Below are 20,161 nucleotides of genomic sequence, written 5' to 3' on the forward strand. Positions count from 1 at the left end.
TGCCAAGTTAGGCAAAAAAAGAAAGAGAGAGAGAGAGAGAGAGAGAGAAATCCAGTAGCTATAGAAGTGCAACTGAAAAGCTCGATATTAATATCATGTCCATCTGCTGAATGTTACATAAATATGCAGTCTTTTTATTTTCCTTGGGAATAACATTTATTTTTACTGTGCCCAGTTTGACATTCTATGACATTCTGTTCAGTTTATTACTTAGTAATTTTAACTGTTTCTTCAGGGGGGGAAATGCATTTATAATGTTGCTGTTAATTTTTTTTCCAAGTGCTTTTACCAGCTGTTTCACTTACGGTTTTTAATACCAGCGATGTCGCTCTTGCCCAAGTGCAAGGCATTTTTGCAAACAAAAAAAAGAATGTTATTTTTTAAAATAAGGGGAGGAAAATACTGGTCTCAGTTTAGGACAATAACAAGTCTTGTAGGGATTAAAGTAAAAAAATAAAAATGCATTCCCTGTATTGTTTATTGTTCAGTGGTAATGTACAATAAACCGTGATCTCTCCAATACCTGACCCAGAACACGTGATGAAAAGCGAAGGCTGAGGTCTACTGTAGAAGTCCTGTTTGAATCAATGGGGTTGTGATAGTTAGAGCTTGTTTCTGTGCCATCTCTCAGTCAAAAAGGTTCCCAAGGCAGCTCACAAAGGTTCACACGCGAGAATAAAATTCAAGGAGGGAAAATGTACTCTTCAAAAGTTTAAGACAACAAAATACAAACCTTTTTAATGTATTTTTTTAAAAAAAGACTAAAGTCCAAATAAAAATGTCAGAGAGAGCAGGAGTAAATCCTTAGGGAGCAGCTCCTCCTTGTAAGCGTCTCAGGAAGAGGGTAGGAGCAGGGCAGGTATAAAACAGTCTAGCACAGTCTCTTCCCAGCACCAATGTCTACAGGAATTAAGATTGCACAGCAGCACTGCTCAATGGCCTGTGCTACATGATACATGTGGCTAGCAGTTAGGTTATACCAATGGCTGAAAATGCACTGTGAATATAGATTACAATTGGATTGGTATAAGTAAGTGTTCCCTAAGTAAGGAGGAAAAGAATTGAGGGTGAGCTTTCCCACCAGATGTCAAAGAGAAAAACAACTACCAGACTTTTAGAGGACATAATCATGATGCTGACCGCATTACTCCAGTGTTGATATTCCTCATTCTCCTCCAAGGCTCGTTCATTTCTCAGGTTACAGAGTCTGTATGTGGATTGCCCTTTTGGATTTTAGGCTAGCCATGTTAAAGGCTGCTCACAGAGGACCATTAATTAATTAAATGTCGTTCGCAGAATGTCCAATTGGGCCCAGCAATGGTTCTGAGTCAGACCATTGATCCATGTAGACCCATACGGTCTTTCCCTAATTGGCAGCAACTCACTGGATCCGTCTCAGACATAATGATGCCACTGGACTTGTTTTCCCCCAGCGCTCACCTGATATATAAGTTGAACATTATGAAACCCAGAATTGTTCACCTGCATAGATCTTAACCTGAGCCAGAGAAGAATTCTCAGCTGGCTGCCGCTGATGGAAGCTCTAGTCCCCAACATCATCTGTGGGGCACCATGTTGACTACTAACTAGATTACTGAATAGCTTATGGGAAGTTTGGAAAAGGGAGAGAAGGAAAAGAAACAGTCTTTGGGAGCTAATTGCTAGAGATGGGAAAGTTAGTGCATCTAGAAAAGAATGCATAATGAATGGGCAGCATAAGAGTGTTATTCTTTAGGATATTCAGTGGCAGGACTACAAAACCATTACAGTGGTACCTTGAGTTAAGAACTTAATTCATTCTGGAGGTCCGTTCTTAACCAGATACTGTTCTTAACCTGAGGGACCACTTTAGCTAATGGGGCCTCCCGCTGCCGCCACACCGCCTTCGCACGATTTCTGTTCTTATCCTGAAGCAAAGTACCTGAGGTACTATTTCTGGGTTAGTGGAGTCTGTGACCTGAAGCGTCTGTAACCCAAGGTACCACTGTACATTTGGATTATAAAGGCGCGAGAGACTGTGTAATCTGTTTATTTACAAATATACAAGCAAAGCCTATTAGAAGCAAACTGACTCCTGAACACAAGCAGTACGAACACTGGTTCTACATCAGATTGATGGGGAAGGTGCTGAAGGGAATCAACTCAAGGAAGGCTACAGGGCCAGATGGAGTAGCTGGAAGGGTCTTGAGAGACTGCGCAGACCAACTAGCAGGAGTCTTCACTGGGATTTTAAATCGATCCCTAGCCCAGGCTACTGTCCCATCTTTCCTGAAGTCTTCTATTATTGTTCCAGTACCAAAAAAAATCTAATCCAGAGAATCTGAACGACTTTCGTCCAGTAGCACTCACACCCATAATTATGAAGTGCTTTGAAAAGCTGGTACGAAATTATGTCATTGCCTGCCTACCAGAGGGATTGGACACATTCCAATTTGCCTACAAAACGAAAAGATCAACAGAGGATGCCGTGGCGATTGCCCTCCAAGCTGTTCTTGCACATTTGGAGCAGCGGGGGAGCTATGCCAGACTGCTTTTTGTAGATTTCAGCTCGGCATTTAATACCATTCTACCGCGACGTCTGATGACTAAATTGGGAAATCTGGGGCTCCCGCTATCACTCTGTGGGTGGATACTGGACTTTCTTTCAGATTGCTCCCAGAGGATCCGGTTGGGCCCTTATATGTCTAATATGCTTAGGACTAACACAGGAACACCACAAGGATGTGTGCTTAGTCCGCTCCTTTATACTCTTTATACGTATGATTGTGTCGCTGCCCACCCTAGAAATAGGGTTGTCAAATTTGCAGACACAACCGTGGTCGGGCTCATCTCTGATAAGGAGGGTGAAACGGACTATAGAGATGAGGTGGAGCGGCTGACAGAGTGGTGCAGAGTTAATAACTTGCTCATAAATACAAAGAAAACAAAGGAGCTTGGGGTGGACTTCAGGAGACAGAAGAACAAGGTCTAGCCACTTTTGATTGATGGAATCTGTGTGGAGAGGGTAACAACGTTTAGATTTCTAGGCATTGAGTTACAGGAGGATCTGTCCTGGAGTGTTAATACAAGGGGGCTTGTGAAGAAGGCGCAGTAGAGACTGTATTTTTTGAGAATTTTAAGGAAAAACCACCTTCCACAAAAGCTGCTGCTTGCCTTCTATCACTGTGCCATACAGAGCGTGCCTACGTACGGTTTATGTGTGTGGTACGGAAGCTGTACTTCTCAGGATAGAGCAGGGCTGTGCAGGAATATTAAAATAGCAGAGAGCATTATTGGCTGCTCACTCTCCACCTTAGAACAAATCTACACCACCAGGTGCCATAGAAAAGCACTAGACATATCAAGAGATCCAACGCACCCTGGTCACCATTTCTTTGAGCTCCTGCCATCGGGATGGAGATATAGAACAATGCAGGCAAGAACGAGCCATCTCAGGAACAGTTTCTTCTCTAGAGCGATTTTGGCCTTAAATGGAAAGTCTGGACTTTGAAGTCAACTTATTTTACTTGTATTATATTTACTGTTTTTAATTAGGTTTTTGTAATTTTGGATTATGTGGAATGCTTTATCTGAGTGGATGTAGCAACCGAGTAATTTCGTTGTTCCCGCAAGGGGACAGTGACAATAAAGATATCTTATCTTAGATTCCTCAAGGAAGCAGTGGTACCCAGTACACTTCAGTTTTTAGCCAGAGCCTTCTAAAAAGGCTTAGCATTCTATCTCTGAGTCTCTCTAGGTGAAAGGTGTAGATTTCCAAAGCCATAAGGGAGAGAGTCACTAAGGACTTGCTAGTCAAGTCAAAGGCATCTGTAAAGTAGAAGATCTCACATGCATTTTAGACTCCATTCTATGAAAAGGAATCACGTTTAGACATTCACAATGTTTAAACATTCCATGTCAGGCCAACCTAAATAGCTTCTCGCTCTTATTAAGAGAGCAGCCTAGAAATGCTTCATGATGCATCTAGATCCATTGACCTCAAGAGAACTGAGGCTCGATCCCAGTCCTGCTCTCCCTTCCAAAAGGGTGGCCAGAGGCCCATCTCTTACTTTTGGGAGAACCCACGAACATAGGAAGAGCCTGCAGGATCAGGCCAGGGGACCTCCTAATTCAGCATCTTGTTCTCCTGGTCCCCACCCAGATGCCTGTGGGAAACCCAATGCAAGGGCCAAGCACAAGAACACTCTCCCCTCCTGTGGTTCCCAGAAACTGGTATTCAGAAGCATGCTGCCTCCAGCTCTGGAGGTAGAGCCTTGCCATCATAGTTAATAGTCACTGATAGTCTCATCCTTCATGAATTGGTCCAATCCTCTTTTAGTGCTGGCCATCACTGCCTCCTCCACCCATTGGTCATTTAGAGCAAAAGAGAGCAAGCGTACTCCATCTCCTATACGAGCACCCCTTCAGCTATTTCAAGATCAGGAATTCTGGGACGGCAAAACAGATTAGGGTAATATAGAGATGTTTTCAAACACCATTATTTTTCACGAGAATGGCAAAGCGGCACTCCTCTGAGCTGAAATGACATCTTCAGAGTAATCCACTGCTGCTGAAAAATCATTTCCAGAAACAATTTCCTGATATCATTGTTGCCATAATATGACTGGATTAGAGATCCTGCTAATAATATTAAAAGCACAAGAAGGGCATTTTCAGCACTGTGATTCATTTATCTCTTTTAGACTCTGCTCTGAAATGTTTAATTTAAAAGTACGTTTCTGCCTAAATTTGCAGCACTGGAAAGATCAGCACTGGAAACGAGCTCACTATTCAGCTGGAAAACAAGCAGCACTTTTAAAATTCAAGTTTGCAATAAATTCAAGCCCTTGGGTCCTGCTTGGGGGCAGTGGCTTCATGCTCCGGCACCGGGGGGGGGGCGGAGAGCAGACGGGGCTGGCACACACCCTGGGCCGTAGCGCGCTGCCTGCGGGGGCATGGCACCCAGCGCAGGTGGGGGGCAGCTGCGATGGCACCCCACTGGGATCACGCTGCCCGGGGCGGTGTGCTCCCCCTGCAGTCCTCTTCCTCCGCCAGTGCTTGGGGGCAACCTATAGGGATCTAGTTAGCTAATAAAAGAACAGAATGCTGAACTAGATTGGCATTTGGCCTGATCCAACAAGGCTTATTTTTATGTTCTGAATGTCATATCTCTGCAAGAGTGGGTTCTCAGATATCAATCCCGACAAAATACTACTCAAAAATACATGTAGTGTGCCACAAGTGTTGCTATGTGGAGTGCAGAGGTCAGGATTCCATCCTCTCCCTTTCATTCCCTTCATTTTCTGTTCCCTGGCTCAGCCAGTTTTAAATCCAGGGCCGGCCCACCCATTTGGAATAGTGAGGCCAATGCCTCAAGCAGCAGAAACCCTTGAGGAGGCAATGCTGTGGGTAGTCCCTGCCTGCCCCACCGCCTTAGGATTGGTGCTGATTTCGGGCAAGATCTCATCATCATCGCACGGGAGCTTGCAGAGTGCACGAGGTCTTGTGTGATTTGGGGGAAGATCTCACCCCAAACTGGCAAGATCACACCTAAAATCGGCACTGTCCCCAACCCCAACTCAGCCAGCAATTATGACAGCATCACGTGCTCATCCCAGGTGAGCCAAATCTGGCTGGGGCCTTGACCAGCATCAAACACTGCTTTAAAGGCTTGTTTTCCCTCTGCCAGGCTTAGGTAGAGCAGCAGCCGCTCTACTGCTGAAGAGGGTTTCGTATATCTGGTGTATCTTTACATTGCCTTAACCTGCACTGGCTTGCTTTATGCCCTTACATGGGATTTGGTGAGCTTTGCCTCTTTCACAGAGTGCCTGCTTATGTCTGAGCCACCTGCAAACTGTCAGTTTCTTTCTTTGTTTTTGAAGTCTGGCTTATTATTATTAATTATTATTATTATTATTATTATTATTATTATTATTATTATTATTATTATGTTTTTACCCCACCCATCTGACTGGGTTGCCCCACCCACTCTGGCACATTATATGGGGAATTATATGCAAACTACATCTCTTATTTATTTGTTTATTAGGAAAGATTTGTAAGACGTTTAATTAAAACATAAACAACCCTCTAAATGCATAAAACCATTAGCAGTAATACATAGATAAAATAGCATACATTACAATACAAGTCTAAATTATGTATTTGGGCAGCCTTCTTCAAATAAAAAAGTTTTCTAGATGGCATCTAAGACTGTTTAATATCGGTACCTGCAGAGAGTATAAAAAGTATGAAATAGTCAAACCACATGTGGTATTATATTTCTGCAGCGTTAAGGAATTAATCCTTAAGTATTTTTATAGGCATTGTTGTATATATTTACTTATGTGCTGGTTACTTGAGGAAAACCCGGGAGGTATATGTATGAAATATGTGTGTAATATTATATTTATAATGATACACATAATAATGCATATGATATGTTTGTATTTTTAAAGGACCCAGGGAGGAATAACTCCCTTGTAACTGAGATCAAGCAGTGAGATCAGAATTAGGAAAAGAATCCATGCAGGCCACCACAACATTGAGATTTCTGGAAAGTCCTACCCCTGAATTCAATCCTCATTAGGATGTTTTAGGGTATTCCCACCTCCAAAACCTCAAGATTCCTCCAAGTCTGCTGATATCTCATTCTTTTATGTTCACGATGCCATTTGGGCTATACAGTGGTACCTCGGGTTAAGAACTTAATTCGTTCAGGAGGTCCGTTCTTAACCTGAGGTACCACTTTAGATAATGGGGCCTCCCGCTGCTGCCGCACAATTTCTGTTCTCATCCTGAAGCAAAGTTCTTAACCCGAGGTACTATTTCTGGGTTAGCGGAGTCTGTACCCTGAAGCGTCTGTAACCCGAGGTACCACTGTATAAACAACGGCACTCCCAGCACAAGCATAAGAAATACTGTAGTGAGAATGATTTAAGCATGGCTGTTTCCCACAAAGTAGGCTGCCTTAGATCGGATCAGATTAACTGACTGTCTATGGCAGTACTGACCACTCTGACAAGCTGTGGTTCTCCAGGAACCCAGGCAGAATTCTTTCGCTTTACCTGCTATCTGATCCTTTCGACTAGAGATAGGATTTAGGACCTTCTGCATGGTCCTTCTTCCCAATTTGCAGTTTCGTACTGCAAACTGCACAGCTTGAAGCATGCACATCATCTCACTCAACAAGGAGAGATTTCCTTTCATAGCTTCCCCCCACCCTGACTGTATCACTGATAATAATTGATGTGGTGTAGGAGCAGACCTCCCAAATTTGCAATTTCTAAAACGACGCGCAAACGGAAACAAAACCGTCCTTTGAAATTTGCACGTCTCTGAATTTTGTGATGCGGTTTTCCGGACAAGTAATGTGTGCAAAAAATGTGTATGTTGCTGAAAAGAACATATAGAATGCATTATATTAGGGGAGATTGCTTATACAAATGTCAGGCAAAATTACCTACAGAAATGTGTATATTCATAGAATGCTGTTGAATGAGGATTTTAAAACAAACAAACAAATAAGGGATGCAGAAATGTGGAAAAGAGAACAGAACTTAAGACTGAAAACATGAGAAACTGGGAGAAATGGAAACTGACAAATTTGTCCATCCCTATAACAAACTGGTGTTCACATTTTATGCTGTCAAGGGTGGGATGAAGTAGGAAGAAGTCCCAAAAGTTTCTCCTATAAAATGTATGATAAGCACTGCAGGAAGCCACCTGATAGGTCTGTTCAGAATTAGAGGTCAGAGAACTGGCTGAATAAATAAATAAGTTTCTGGTTTTCTGAAAACAAAGAATCTCAGATGGGAAAGATGCAAAAGTGTTTGGCCCCTTTAAGCAAACATGCAGTAATTTATCATAAACAGGCATTTTTGGAAACTTCAGCAGGTGCTACTTTTGCAAGGGCGATGGGGTTAACTACCAAAGTTGTATGTAACTTGGATCTTGAGTAGAGTAATTAATCAAGAAATTAGATTCCTCTCCTCTTCTCCAGCCCACATGGAGTGCTGCTTGCCGGTATGCCAGACCAAACAACAGCAAAAAGAGGGAAAATATTTGTAATGAAAGCTTATTGAATAAATATGTTGGGTCTGTAAAAATGATTTCTCTGTTGTAAAGCAAAGGGATTCTTTTTTTAAAAAATCGTTATTAATCAAGTTTTATTATGCAGTGGAAAAAGGGAGGCAGCGGCTGGCTAGGATCACAGTCTTATGTCTATTTAAGTGATTTCAAGATGTGGTATGTTTTTACATGCTTTTGTACAATTCAGCAAAAACGTTCTTTTCCACCATGTTGATTTTAAGAAACCGGCAAGAAAGCAGGCAGGCAAGCAAGCAAAATACATGAATTGGAAGGATAAATCTGCTACAGCCTTTTAAATTGTTGTTTTACTAAGTTAGTTTATTTGGTCAAATTCTCCTGACTTTGTTATAGGACTGCTCCCAATTAAATGAAAACCACTCTGACATGCAGTAATAATTTAACTGTTGATTTGTGGGGCTTTTTTGTTTTGCTTTTTTTGTTTTGTATTTTGTTATTCTTTTTAGAAATAAAAAATCCTAAATCTTACCACACGTCCAACCATTTAAGTATATTATTATTATTATTATTACTGTAATTTAAAAAAAGACAAACTGAAAAAGAAAATTTGCAGAGTGTTTCGTGGCCTGATATGGAGCTTCTGGGGAATGTAGTGATGCTGGGATCTGGCTGAGCACTGTTAGAGATTATAGTTAAACTCCACGGACTTGTGACCTGTGGCAGAATTGTACCCACCCCAATAATTATCGAAATAACAATTAAACAAAAATACTTGTCATTCTGAAACTGATTTAATTGTTTTAGCTGAGTTGCAATGGTATGTTGCTCACCTGTGTATTATTCAAAACACTGCTGTTTTAAGCCACTGTTCTTAATTATTTTTATGACTGTTTTATTTAAGTTGCCTTGCAAGGAAGGGCTTAGCCCTAAAAGTCAGCAAAGATATACTGAAGCAAATGAATGAACGGCAGAATAAAATTGAGGGGAAGGGAATAAAAACAGCCCAGATGAAGAATAGATTACTAAAAAGGGTATTTCTGGGTGGGATGACTATTAAATAGTGGGTAGACGACACAGCGATTCTTCAAGAAGCTCTTTATTCGGAAGCCAGAACAGAACTGAACTGCATTGCCGAGCTGGTCTGCTTTTATAGAGGCTGGCTCAAACAATGTATCAAACATAATTCAAAGTTCCCTCCTAAAGTTCCCTCCTAAAACAACTGTCCAGGACCCGAGGGAAAACTATATACAGTACACTAATACATAACAATGACGTTCTGCACTTTGAAAAGTTCTGTAGGTGCATTAAAAAAAATGGGTCTAAAACACATCCTTGTCAACAAATTCATGTTAATTATGAAATTATGAAAAACCCTCTCAGGTTTTTTAAAAAATATTTTTCATAGATTCTGCCTGGTGGGGCCTAAACTCTGTTTTAAAATGGCTTGGTTGCTAAAAATAAGCTGTATTTTTGCAGGTGTATCAGCTTAAGGAAAGGGGCAAGGAGGAGGAGAATATACCAAAGTCGCTTGTAAGCGTGAACGTTATAATTAACAAAGCCGATCATTTTAGTTTCTGACTGACATGTGACATGTGTGCATTCCCCCCCCCCCCCACATCCAAAGCATCTAACCAGTGAAGTTGCTTTGAGAGATTGGCGGTTCCAGGACAGAAGTGTACCAATATCTGGATAAATGTCTGATCTTCTATAACAGGGGTCAGCAAACCTTTTCAGCAGGGGGCCGGTCCACTGTCCCTCATACCTTGGGGGGGGGCGGACTATATTTTCGAGAGAGAAAATGAACGAATTCCTATGCCCCACAAATAACCCAGAGATGTAATTTTAAATAAAAGGGCACATTCTATCGATGTAAAAACATGCTGACTTCCCGGACCGTCTGTGGGCTGGATTTAGAAGGTGATGGGGCCGGATCCACCACCCCCGGGCTTTAGTTTGCCTACCCATGTTCTATAATTTTGTGCTTGTTTTATATAGGTACCTTTTTATAGGTTGAGTTTTAATTTTAATAAGCATCCGCAGGTATAATAAGTTTTAGGCTGGCATGTGATACACACACTTACATGGGAATAATAAGTCTTACTGAACTCAGTGGCAGTTTGTTTTAAATAGCATATAGGTTTGCTATATGTAACACTAAAATGTAGGTACTTACGGGGATCCGTTCACAGTTGTTCCCTTTTCCTTATGTTGATCTAAAAGCCAGGATAATACAATGTATGCCTGCTTGTTTGCCAAACCTCTACAAATAACTGTTTCAGTTTTTATTTACTCTTTCTCTGTCAGGAAGTAATAACTAAATTTCTATGTCTCTCCCTTCCCAACCACCCAGTTCCTCACCCACAGAAGCAATTAGCTTACAATGCTTCGAAAGCCGGGGTTGTAAAGTTAACTCAGACGTTGGGGACGGAGTGGATTGATAGAGGAGTGAGAGTGAACTGCATTTCTCCGTAAGTAAAATGTAGGGGTTTTTTTTGGGGGGGGGGCGGAAGAGGAAATAAGGTGGCATGAATGTGGTAAAGTTCTCAAGTTAAGGAAATATAAGAAAGCAAAGTTGTTAGCTAGCAAAACTCCAGTTCCTTAAATAAGGGGGTGGGAATACTCTCAAGCATAACACAATTGCCAAGTGCACAGCGTAGCAAAAAGTCATCTCTATTGCTGTATATGTTCTGGGATTTTTGAAAAGATTATGCCATTTGATAACAGGTTTTCTAATTTTGTGAAGGGTGGTTTTTAACATTTCTTTTCCAGGTGAATTATTTCCTTGCTACTGTCCAAGTCTTATGTGGTGAAAAAAAGGTGTTTGACACTTAACAGACAATACTCCCCCCCCCTTCCAGTCCCCTCCCCCTTCTTTTTACCTCAGACAAATATACAGGCATTTTCGAAGGCATATCATTATACTACTATCATTGAAATTCCATTCAGCAGTAGCAATTACAGGACACCTCGGTATAATTTTTTGTTTTTTATGAAATATATTCATTATCAAATTGCATTTTACCTAATTTTTGAAGGCTTATAAAGGTGGGGATTTCTGAAAAGGAAAAATACAACACTGTGTGTGCTTGTGTGTGTGCGTGCATGTATGCCCATTTCTCTTCCACACTGGTTGCCTGAGCTGTGTGTGCCACACCACGTGCCCTAAGCTCGCCCTGTAGCCCTCCAGTATGTTGGAGGACATCGTCTTGTCATCAGTGTAAAGCAGGCACCCCCAAACTGCGGCCCTCCAGATGTTTTGGACTACAATTCCCATCTTCCCCGACCACTGGTCCTGCTAGCTAGGGATCATGGGAGTTGTAGGCCAAAACATCTGGAGGGCCACAGTTCGGGGATGCCTGGTGTAAAGTAAAATTTCAACTGTGACTCTGGTGGGCTTCTAGATATTTTTTGAGTAGGAGGGGCGCCATCTTCTTCTTTGCCTGAGGCAGGAAAAAGCCTTGGACTGTCCCCACAGGACAGCATCCACTGTCCGCCTTTTATTCTCCCAACATCCCCGTCAGATCAGGGGCGTAGCAATGAGGGAGCGGGGGACGGAGGCCCCCAGGCTCCACTCTGCGGGGGCCACCTCCACCGACAGCCGTGCTCCGCGAGTGGAGGAGCCCGGGCAGCAGCATACCCATACAGGGCTGAGGTTTGCTGGTGGCTCCACTGCGTAGCCATCTGATGGGAGGGTGTTCCACAGGGTGGGCGCCACTACCGAGAAGGCCCTCTGCCTGGTACTACTTCAAAACAAGGCCTGTTTAATTTTTTTATTGATTTGCCTGCATAGTTTTGGGCCACTTTCCCTTCTCAGAGGCCTTCAAAGCATCTAATACAGTGTATCAGAAACATAATAAACTATAAGATCAAATAATGTGGCCAATATGAATACAAATAATAGCACAAGGAGCTACAATACAACCCCCTACTTCAACATATAGCAGTGGGACAGAAAGAATATCTTTTTTTAAAAAATATTTTATTTTCAAATTTACAAACAACCTTCAAACAAATAATTTCCCCCCCATAAATTCCCATTGACTTCCTGCCTCCCCTTCATAGCTGCCAAGTTATCCCTTTTTTAAAGGGATTTTCCCTTATGCTGAATAGGCTTCCTCGTGAGAAAAGGGAAAACTTGGCAGCTATGCTCCCCTTTGTGGGTCCTTATGTTAATTTTTTCTCCTGCATCTTTTCTGTTAATCCAATTGTATTAAATCTCCATTACAACCATTGTCTAACATTTAACTACAAGCATCATTCCAATCCTACTAATAATTTTAATAGTTTGCAGTGATTTTAAAGGTAAATTATATATTTCCCCCCCTTTTTAAAATGTTCATCTTCCTGATTCCTAATTCTTCCGGTCAGTTTTGCCATTTCTGCATAGTCCCACCAGCTTAATCTGCCATTCTTCTCTGGTAGGCACTGTGTCTTCTTTCCATCTCTGTGCTAATATTATCCGGATACTAGGAGACAAAAAGAATATCAACCAGGACCAAACATCTGCAAATTTGGGGATTTTATTATAGGTCAACATGGCCACCTTCATGTGACTTGGAAAAACAACAACTGAAATGAGGTGTTCAACAGCAGAATCCTAAACTAGAGAAAGGGTTTTAAAGATAAGACTTCTGAGGGAACCTTCTTGGGCTCCATGATCACTGCACAGTCATGAGATTAAAAGATGCCTGCTTCTTGGGAGAAAAGCAATGACAAACCTAGACAGCATCTTAAAAAGCATAGACATCACCTTGCCGACAAAGGTCTGTATAGTTAAAGCTATAAAGAAGGGTGATCGCCAAAGAATTGATGCTTTTGAGTTATGGTGCTGGAGAGTCTTGAGAGTTCCATGGACTGCAAGAAGATCAAACCTATCCATTCTGAAGGAAGTCAGCCCTGAGTGCTCACTGGAAGGACAGATCGTGAAGCTGAGGCGTGAATACTTTGGCCACCTCATGAGAAGAGAAGACTCCCTGGAAAAGACCCTGATGTTGGGAAAGATGGAGGGCACAAGGAGAAGGGGACGACAGAGGACGAGATGGTTGGACAGTAGTCTCAAAGCTACCAACATGTGTCAGACCAAATTCCGGGAGGCAGTGCAAGACAGGAGTGCCTGGCGTCTATGGGGTCACGAAGAGTCGGACACGACTAACTGACTAAACGACAACAACAAGCACTTTGAAGTGATTAGCTTTTTTACCTTGGCTGTAATAGCTATATTGGCAGAAGCTTTGACACGTTTCACAGTTTTGTATTATCTAAGTGAATGTGTGAGCCCTGCATGCACTGTTCCCTATGTGTTACATTTTTTTAAAGCTCTACGGGGTTTTAGCAAGAAGCATACAGGCTCCAGCTCCACAAGGAAATGCGTTCCTGAACTATATTTTTTACAAGAGAATCCATATTTATAGCTGAGTCGGTGCCTAAGGCTTCCTTTAGTAATATCTAATTGCCAGAATTATTGCAGTGTGAAAGTGCTAATGCATATATCTTAACTAATGCATATCTGCTTGTGCATTTATGTTTTGTTTCCAGTTATGCATAAAACAACAGAAATGTCCTAATATATGGCACACAATTAGTGGTAGATATAGTGCAGGGATGGGGGAAGATAGGACAGGCTGATAAAGAGGAAAGCATGGGATCGCTTATACAACAATAGGGCCTCCCAAACTAAACGATCAGGGTGATGAGGAGGAGAATTAATTACTTATACCCCACCCATCTGACTGGCTTGCCCCAGCCACTCTGGGCAGCTTCCAACATAATCAAAAGCACAGCAAAACATAAAAAACTTCCTGATACAGGGCATAGCTGCCAAGTTTTCCCTTTTCTCGCGAGGAAGCCTATTCAGCATAAGGGAAAATCCCTTTAAAAAAGGGATAACTTGGCAGCTATGATACAGGGCTGCTTCAGATATCTTGGGAAAGTGCTTAAGCACATGGTCAGTTGTGCAGTTGCTGATCAGTTTGACATCGGATGGGAGGGCGTTCCACAGGGCGGGTGCCACTACCGAGAAGGCCTTTGTCTGGTTCCCTGTAACTACCGTAGGGTTGCCAGACTCAATAGAGGACAGGACTTCTGTACCTTTAATTGCCCTGCTCTCTTTTGAGTCTGGAAACCTTAAAGAGAAACCAGCAGACCCTTTGCTTGGAAATTAAACAAAGGGTCTGCTGGTTTCTCTTCAAGGTTTCCAGACACAAAAGAGAGCAGGGCAATTAAAGGCACAGAAGTCCTGTCCTCTATTGAGTCTGGCAACCCTACCTGTAACCTCATTTCTTGCAATGAAAGCACTGCCAGAAGGCCCTTGGAGCTGGACCTCGGTGTCCGGGCTTTCAAATGAGGGTGGAGACATCCCTTCAGTTATACAGGGCCGAAGCCATTTAGGACTTTAAAGGTCAGCACCAACACTTTGAATGTGGGTTTCCTAGGATCCCCAGAAGGGTGGGTGAGTGTGGCGTAAAGAGGATATTGTACGGTTTTTGTTTCACTTGGCAGTTAGCTTCAAAACCCAGAAAATTTGAGCCAGGGGCCCTCCAGATGTTAGTTTCGACTCCAACTCCCATCAGCATGGCAAGTGGTCAGGTATGATGGCCGTGGTAGTCCAACAACATCTGGAGGGATACAGGTCTCCCATTCCTGGTCTGAGAGGAATTGGCACCAGAGGGAAGAACCGAGCACAGCCCTATCACTTAAAGGCATCCCAATTAACCAGCATTACCATCCCCATTAAGCAACAGCAGTTGCTCTTAAATATCTCTGGGCTTATATGTAGTTTCTTGGGAGATGTCCCAGTTAAGTGGGTTTTTACTGATTAAACACTTCCTGAGTAATTGAAGTGTACTTAAATCATTCAAATTAATAACTCATCTGAAAGAAATCAACTTATACACAGATGGAATCCACACAAATGCACACACTTTGGGAGAAGAACTCTTGCAACCATTCTGAGGGAGCAGCTGATAAACAGGGCACTCAAAGACCAACATATCCACTGGCATAAAGTGTGGGATCGTTTGGGGGGCTACTTGAGTCTTATATCAACCCACGCTGCTGCCGTCAGCAGCAAAATGTCAGTTCCGCATCTCCCGTGAAGGGAACCTAGATAGTGTGATAAGCCATTGTTATGCAACAGCATTGCATTCCAGATGAGGCAGGGAATTAACGCCTTGGCACTTGTCACTGCTCAGAATGGTTAAGAGCCAACGCACATTTGCCTAAAAGGGTTTTTCCATCTCCAGCGTTAAATTGCCCATCTTGGCATCGAGCCTCTCCCAGAAGATGTGCAGTATACTGGGGCATATCTAATATTTGTATAAGAACCCAAAAGTGTGCTTACAGCCACTATGTTGTTGTTTGCTTATTTTAACAAACAAGAACCGTCCTAAATTATGCTGTCTTTAGAATAAAATGTTCAATTTCCTCCCACTGCCAGCATAATTAAACGAAAGGCCTAAGTTCCACTATGTAGTACCGTGCTCTATAATTTATGAATACAGTATCATAATTAACTTCAGAAATTTCAGTTTTGCTGGGTTTTATTTGCCTGGAGGCATTGGCTGCAGTGCTATCTACAGGACTTCTATATGCTCAGGAGGAAGCTGGTTGTTGTCCTGCTACTAAGGATGAAATTAAATTTTGTGTTTATTTTACTGAGAAATTAGTTAATTCACATATTTTGAACCAATGTGTGAACCAAACACAGCTATCCTTCAAAATTCATGCTTGTCTGAATTTTGTGAGGCAGTTCGACAACCAAACAATAAATACAGATATTCTATTCTATTCTAAAAATGCATATAGCAGTGAAAACAACGTATTAAAAGGCAGTATAAGAAGAATAACTGCTTGCAAAAATGGGTACATTTGTCAAAACTGCATACAAAAAATGTGTTTATTGGGAATAATTCACACTAAAATGCTGATGAACGTCCATGAGGATTTTTTTAAAAACAAAACCTTGTGGAAATGTGGAGAACTGAATTTAAGATTGGAAAAGGAGAAATTTAGAGGACTATAATGGACAGGTTTGACGATCCTTTTAGCCTATTAAATGGAGAGAGGTGGAAAGTTTCATTCAAGCAGTCCTACTTCATCCTATTTTGTTCCCTGGTGGAGAATCAATGAGAACTGCAAAGATATTACTGCAGAAACCTCCCGCTCAGGATTGTTTGTTGTGGGGAGAAGCTAAGCTTGCTCTCCCCTTCTCCCCACTATACACACTGCTGGGTTGACAGGCTTGTCAGAGATGACTGTGCCATTGGCCTTTCAGGTAGACATTCAGAGCCATACTCAGCAGAATTAATAGGAGCTCGTCCCCTTGATTCCAGAGTTTTAATCACTGCACACATATACACCCCACCAAATATCTCTTTGTGGATATTCCTCATTTGAATAAGCCCATTCTCCCCCCCCCTTTTTTAAAAAAAACCCTTTTGTTTGGTGAAAAGGTAAACAAACTAAGAGATCTATCTATTTGCTACGCAATCCATGTAGAAAGAGATGCTGCTTGGATCTGGTTTAAATGATCAAAGCCAGACTGTTTATCTAGTTTCTAATGAGTAGAAAATAAAATGATGTAGCATGAAGCCTAAGGCCACACCCTGCTAACATTTGCAAATAAAACTGGCACTGAATTATAATCAGAGCCTCACAGGAAATGCTTGAAAAAATGGGATTGATGTTGCTGGGTTTTTTTGCAGTCTCCAAATGTCTACTAAAAGTAAAATAAAATAATAGGGCTGGCCTTCTTTCGATCATCCGTCACTACCCCTAGAGAACCTAGCACATTCTGGTAATTATTATTATTGTTATTGCCATTATTATCAGCGTGACCCAAGCCTTGTATTGTTTCATATATATATGTGTGTGTGTGTGTGTGTGCATGTGTCTAATATATATGGGAGAAAATGATGTTGAGTAACAGCAAATGATAAGCCTGTTGATATTCTTTTGCAACTGAAAAATCAAATTGTTTTCGTAGAAAACATGTGCTAGAGTCAAGGGGTTGAGAAGACTGGGATAGGGAACTACTTAGGGAAAATAATATTGTGATTATAATATTACTTTGGAATGCAGGATAGTGCCAGAGGTCAATCGTGTTGCCCTTGTGTGGTATTATTTCTGAATAGCTATCCTGTTTATTGTCAGTTTCAGACTGAAAAGAAAGTAGGGTTGTGGAAGAGTGCCCCGGTTAAGCAAAAAAATTAAAACATTTTAAAACATGTCTATGAAAAAGAGAGCAAAGTCTGAACCACATCCATTAAACAATATCGTAAGAGTTTCTTTTAAAACAAAAGTACAAGGCGGGGGTTTCTCATTCCCAGAATTCAATGTTTCTAAACCCGGTTTCTTTGGAAGGATAAATTGGGATGAGGATGAAGTTTGAGAACAAAACGGCATTTCGAGACTTTGTTCATTTCATATTTATCACTAGCTTGTTTGCTAATTTTCATTTGCAAGAGGCAATTCTTCCAGCTAACTGGCTGCCTCAATGGGCCACTGATTTCTTTGAAGTGACAGTCTGTAAATATGCATAAAAAAGAGATGCAATTAGCGCGTGTGTGGTTCAGTGCAGTCTGATTTCATTGGCAAGTTTACCCACAGTGTTGATAAGCTACATTATCTAGAAAATTGGCCGCTGAAAAACAGCACCTCTGATTGCCAGCAAAGGTTCCAGATAACAGGGTGCTGAAGAGAAATATAATTGAGGTTGAATATGTTAACCAAGGTGTCACATGTTCCTTAGAAGCACTAATTTATCAGCATGTTGGAATTTTTATTAACATTTGGAATGCATTTCTACCACACTAATGAAGTGGAATTGGCAGCTCAGGTTTTAGTTATTGTCATTTCTGAGAAGTTAAATGTAATTTCTTGTTAGGCCCAGCTATGTAAATATATTTATACAGGGACTGGGGGGGGAGAGAATTATAACATTTCTCAAAATACAAATATGTTGTTAAGGAGGAGGGTGACAAATCAGTTATTGTTAAAGCCCTAAACACCCACCAAATGTTTATGGAGTGCTGTGGATTTTTTTTGGCATATATATATATCTTTTTGCAAACATTTCGTGATAAATTCTCTGTCATATTGCAGAGAAGGTGTCTAAACTGGAAGACATTAAGAGCCAATTCCTTCAAGCTTTTTCCTAACTGACAATTTATTCTCGGGAAAAGTCCTAGTGAACACGAACTTTTATTCTAATGATAGCATGTGAACCCCCAGCATTTGCTGAACATATTGCAAACTCCCCTTTCGCAGTGTCTCCTAATGAATAGAATAATTGCTATGTCCAGTTCCAAAAAAATCTATTTGTAGGTAAACGCTCGCCAGTCACTTTCAATTTAGATGATGTGATTGTTTGTGAGGCAAATCTTTCAATTGGGACGTTATGCTAAATAATGTATCGCTAATGTGGAAATAAATGAAGGACACAATGATGATACATAAAAACTATGTTAGAAAGACATTTAACGGGAATCATGTTTGAAGTTTCTGGTGGCTTTTAGCCAGGGAAGTTTGGAATCTTTCGCATCCTTCGTTTGAAAAGTACCTCCAGGGCTATTTTTGTATTGTTACAATTTTGTGCCGCAAAAGAACGAATGAACGAAAGAAAGAGAGAAAGAAAGAGAGAAAGAAGCCATAACAAGCCGGTTTGTGTCTTATATGTTTATACAGGGGGATTGTTGAAACACCGCTCATCCATTCTGAGGAGCTGAAACCTCTTGTGCAGTGCTGGCTCAGGGACATCCCCGCCGGAAGGCTGGCTCGAGTGACAGACTTGCAAGCTGCCGTAGTATACTTGGCATCTGAAGCTTCAGATTATATGACTGGCCACAACTTAGTCATTGAAGGAGGGCAAAGCTTATGGTAGAAAAGGGATGGAAATGCTCTTTCAATGCATGCGGAGGAATGACAGGCACACAGGAAAGACTCCCCTGGTCACATTGCAGTTCTGCACGAGTTATGAGTGTTCGGATTCTCTCCCCACGTTGTCGATTAATTCCTTCCTTCCAAAAATACAGCTTTTAATTTCCAAACTGCTATTTTAGACCCAATCTACAGCAGCTCTTGTCTTAACAAAAGTCAGCATGTGGAGGTTTGCTTATTTTAAAAAAATATGCCCTAGACTGAATGCACACACACACACACACACACAGAGAGAGAGAGAGAGAGAGAGAGAGAGAGAGAGAGATTTTCCCACATTCAGTTCAGTGGAGTAAACAGATTGCCACTATGCAAATAATTTTGTACTTAAAAAAATTAAAATAAAGCAGGATCCTATATTTTAGCCAGCAGAGAAGACATCCTGTTGCCAGCTTGAATGTTGTGTTTGAATCTTTGCTAAATTACTGCTTCAATTAATCAAGAAAATTTGTTGATACTTCTACTGCAGCTGCAATGTCAAATATAGGGGGGGGGGAATTGCACAGGGCGGGGAAAGAGAAATGCTTGAAATGCTAAGTTATTCTTGCAGCAGAATTTTGTCTTGAGAAAGAAAACCTAGGATTGACAGTCAATGTTAGTCGGTTTGTGTTGTAGCCCCCCCACCCCAGCTTTAAATGGAAATGATTCCAGGAATTGCTCTAACAGGTGTTGGGATTGCATTCTGCATTGCAAAATTAAAATCACTTTATCTAATTAATTTTTGATATTGTCATTTGTTGTTTGCTCTGGTGGTGCTTCATGCTCAGACCACATTTTGTAAGCAGTGGCACGCTTTCCCTTACACCACAATGCGGAGATAGGCAGTGGAAGAACTGTGTGCTGTCTTCTGTCTTCTTGCCCAGTGTTGACCTGCACCCCATTTTAAAAAAATGCTGCACAAAGTTTGCATTTTAAATTCACATTTTAAAACATAGTAGCTCTCAAAACACACCTTTTAAAGTGTAGCTCTGGTTTTTGCAGGTGTGCTGAAAACTACAGCAAAACATTTAGGAAGGCTGATAGCTGGGGGGTAAACTAATTTCTAGTCCGGATTTCAGCCTAGGAAGTGAGGATGAGGTCGAATTAACAAAGCATCCTTACTTGTGATGCACCTGTAGGCTGGCAATAGCTCTTGAAATGGTGGGGAAAGCTGACCATCTGCAGGGTACAGTGGCCCTTCCATTGCCCTTTACTGCTGTAA

General features: G+C 41.5%; 1 protein-coding gene across 1 annotated transcript in view; it reads left to right on the plus strand.

Moving 5' to 3' along the window:
- The window catches only part of LOC118080056 (uncharacterized), a 57,642-nt gene extending 37,972 nt beyond the window's left edge, over window positions 1-19,670 (plus strand). Inside the window, exons 10-11 of the mRNA XM_060271339.1 lie at window positions 10,379-10,496; window positions 18,712-19,670. Coding sequence (XP_060127322.1) covers window positions 10,379-10,496; window positions 18,712-18,907 — 314 coding nt within the window. The 3' untranslated portion in view covers window positions 18,908-19,670. The remainder of the gene's footprint in view (window positions 1-10,378; window positions 10,497-18,711) is intronic.
- The last annotated feature ends 491 nt before the right edge of the window (window positions 19,671-20,161 follow it).

Source organism: Zootoca vivipara, chromosome 2, assembly GCF_963506605.1.
Source record: "Zootoca vivipara chromosome 2, rZooViv1.1, whole genome shotgun sequence".
Classification (NCBI taxonomy): domain Eukaryota; kingdom Metazoa; phylum Chordata; class Lepidosauria; order Squamata; family Lacertidae; genus Zootoca; species Zootoca vivipara.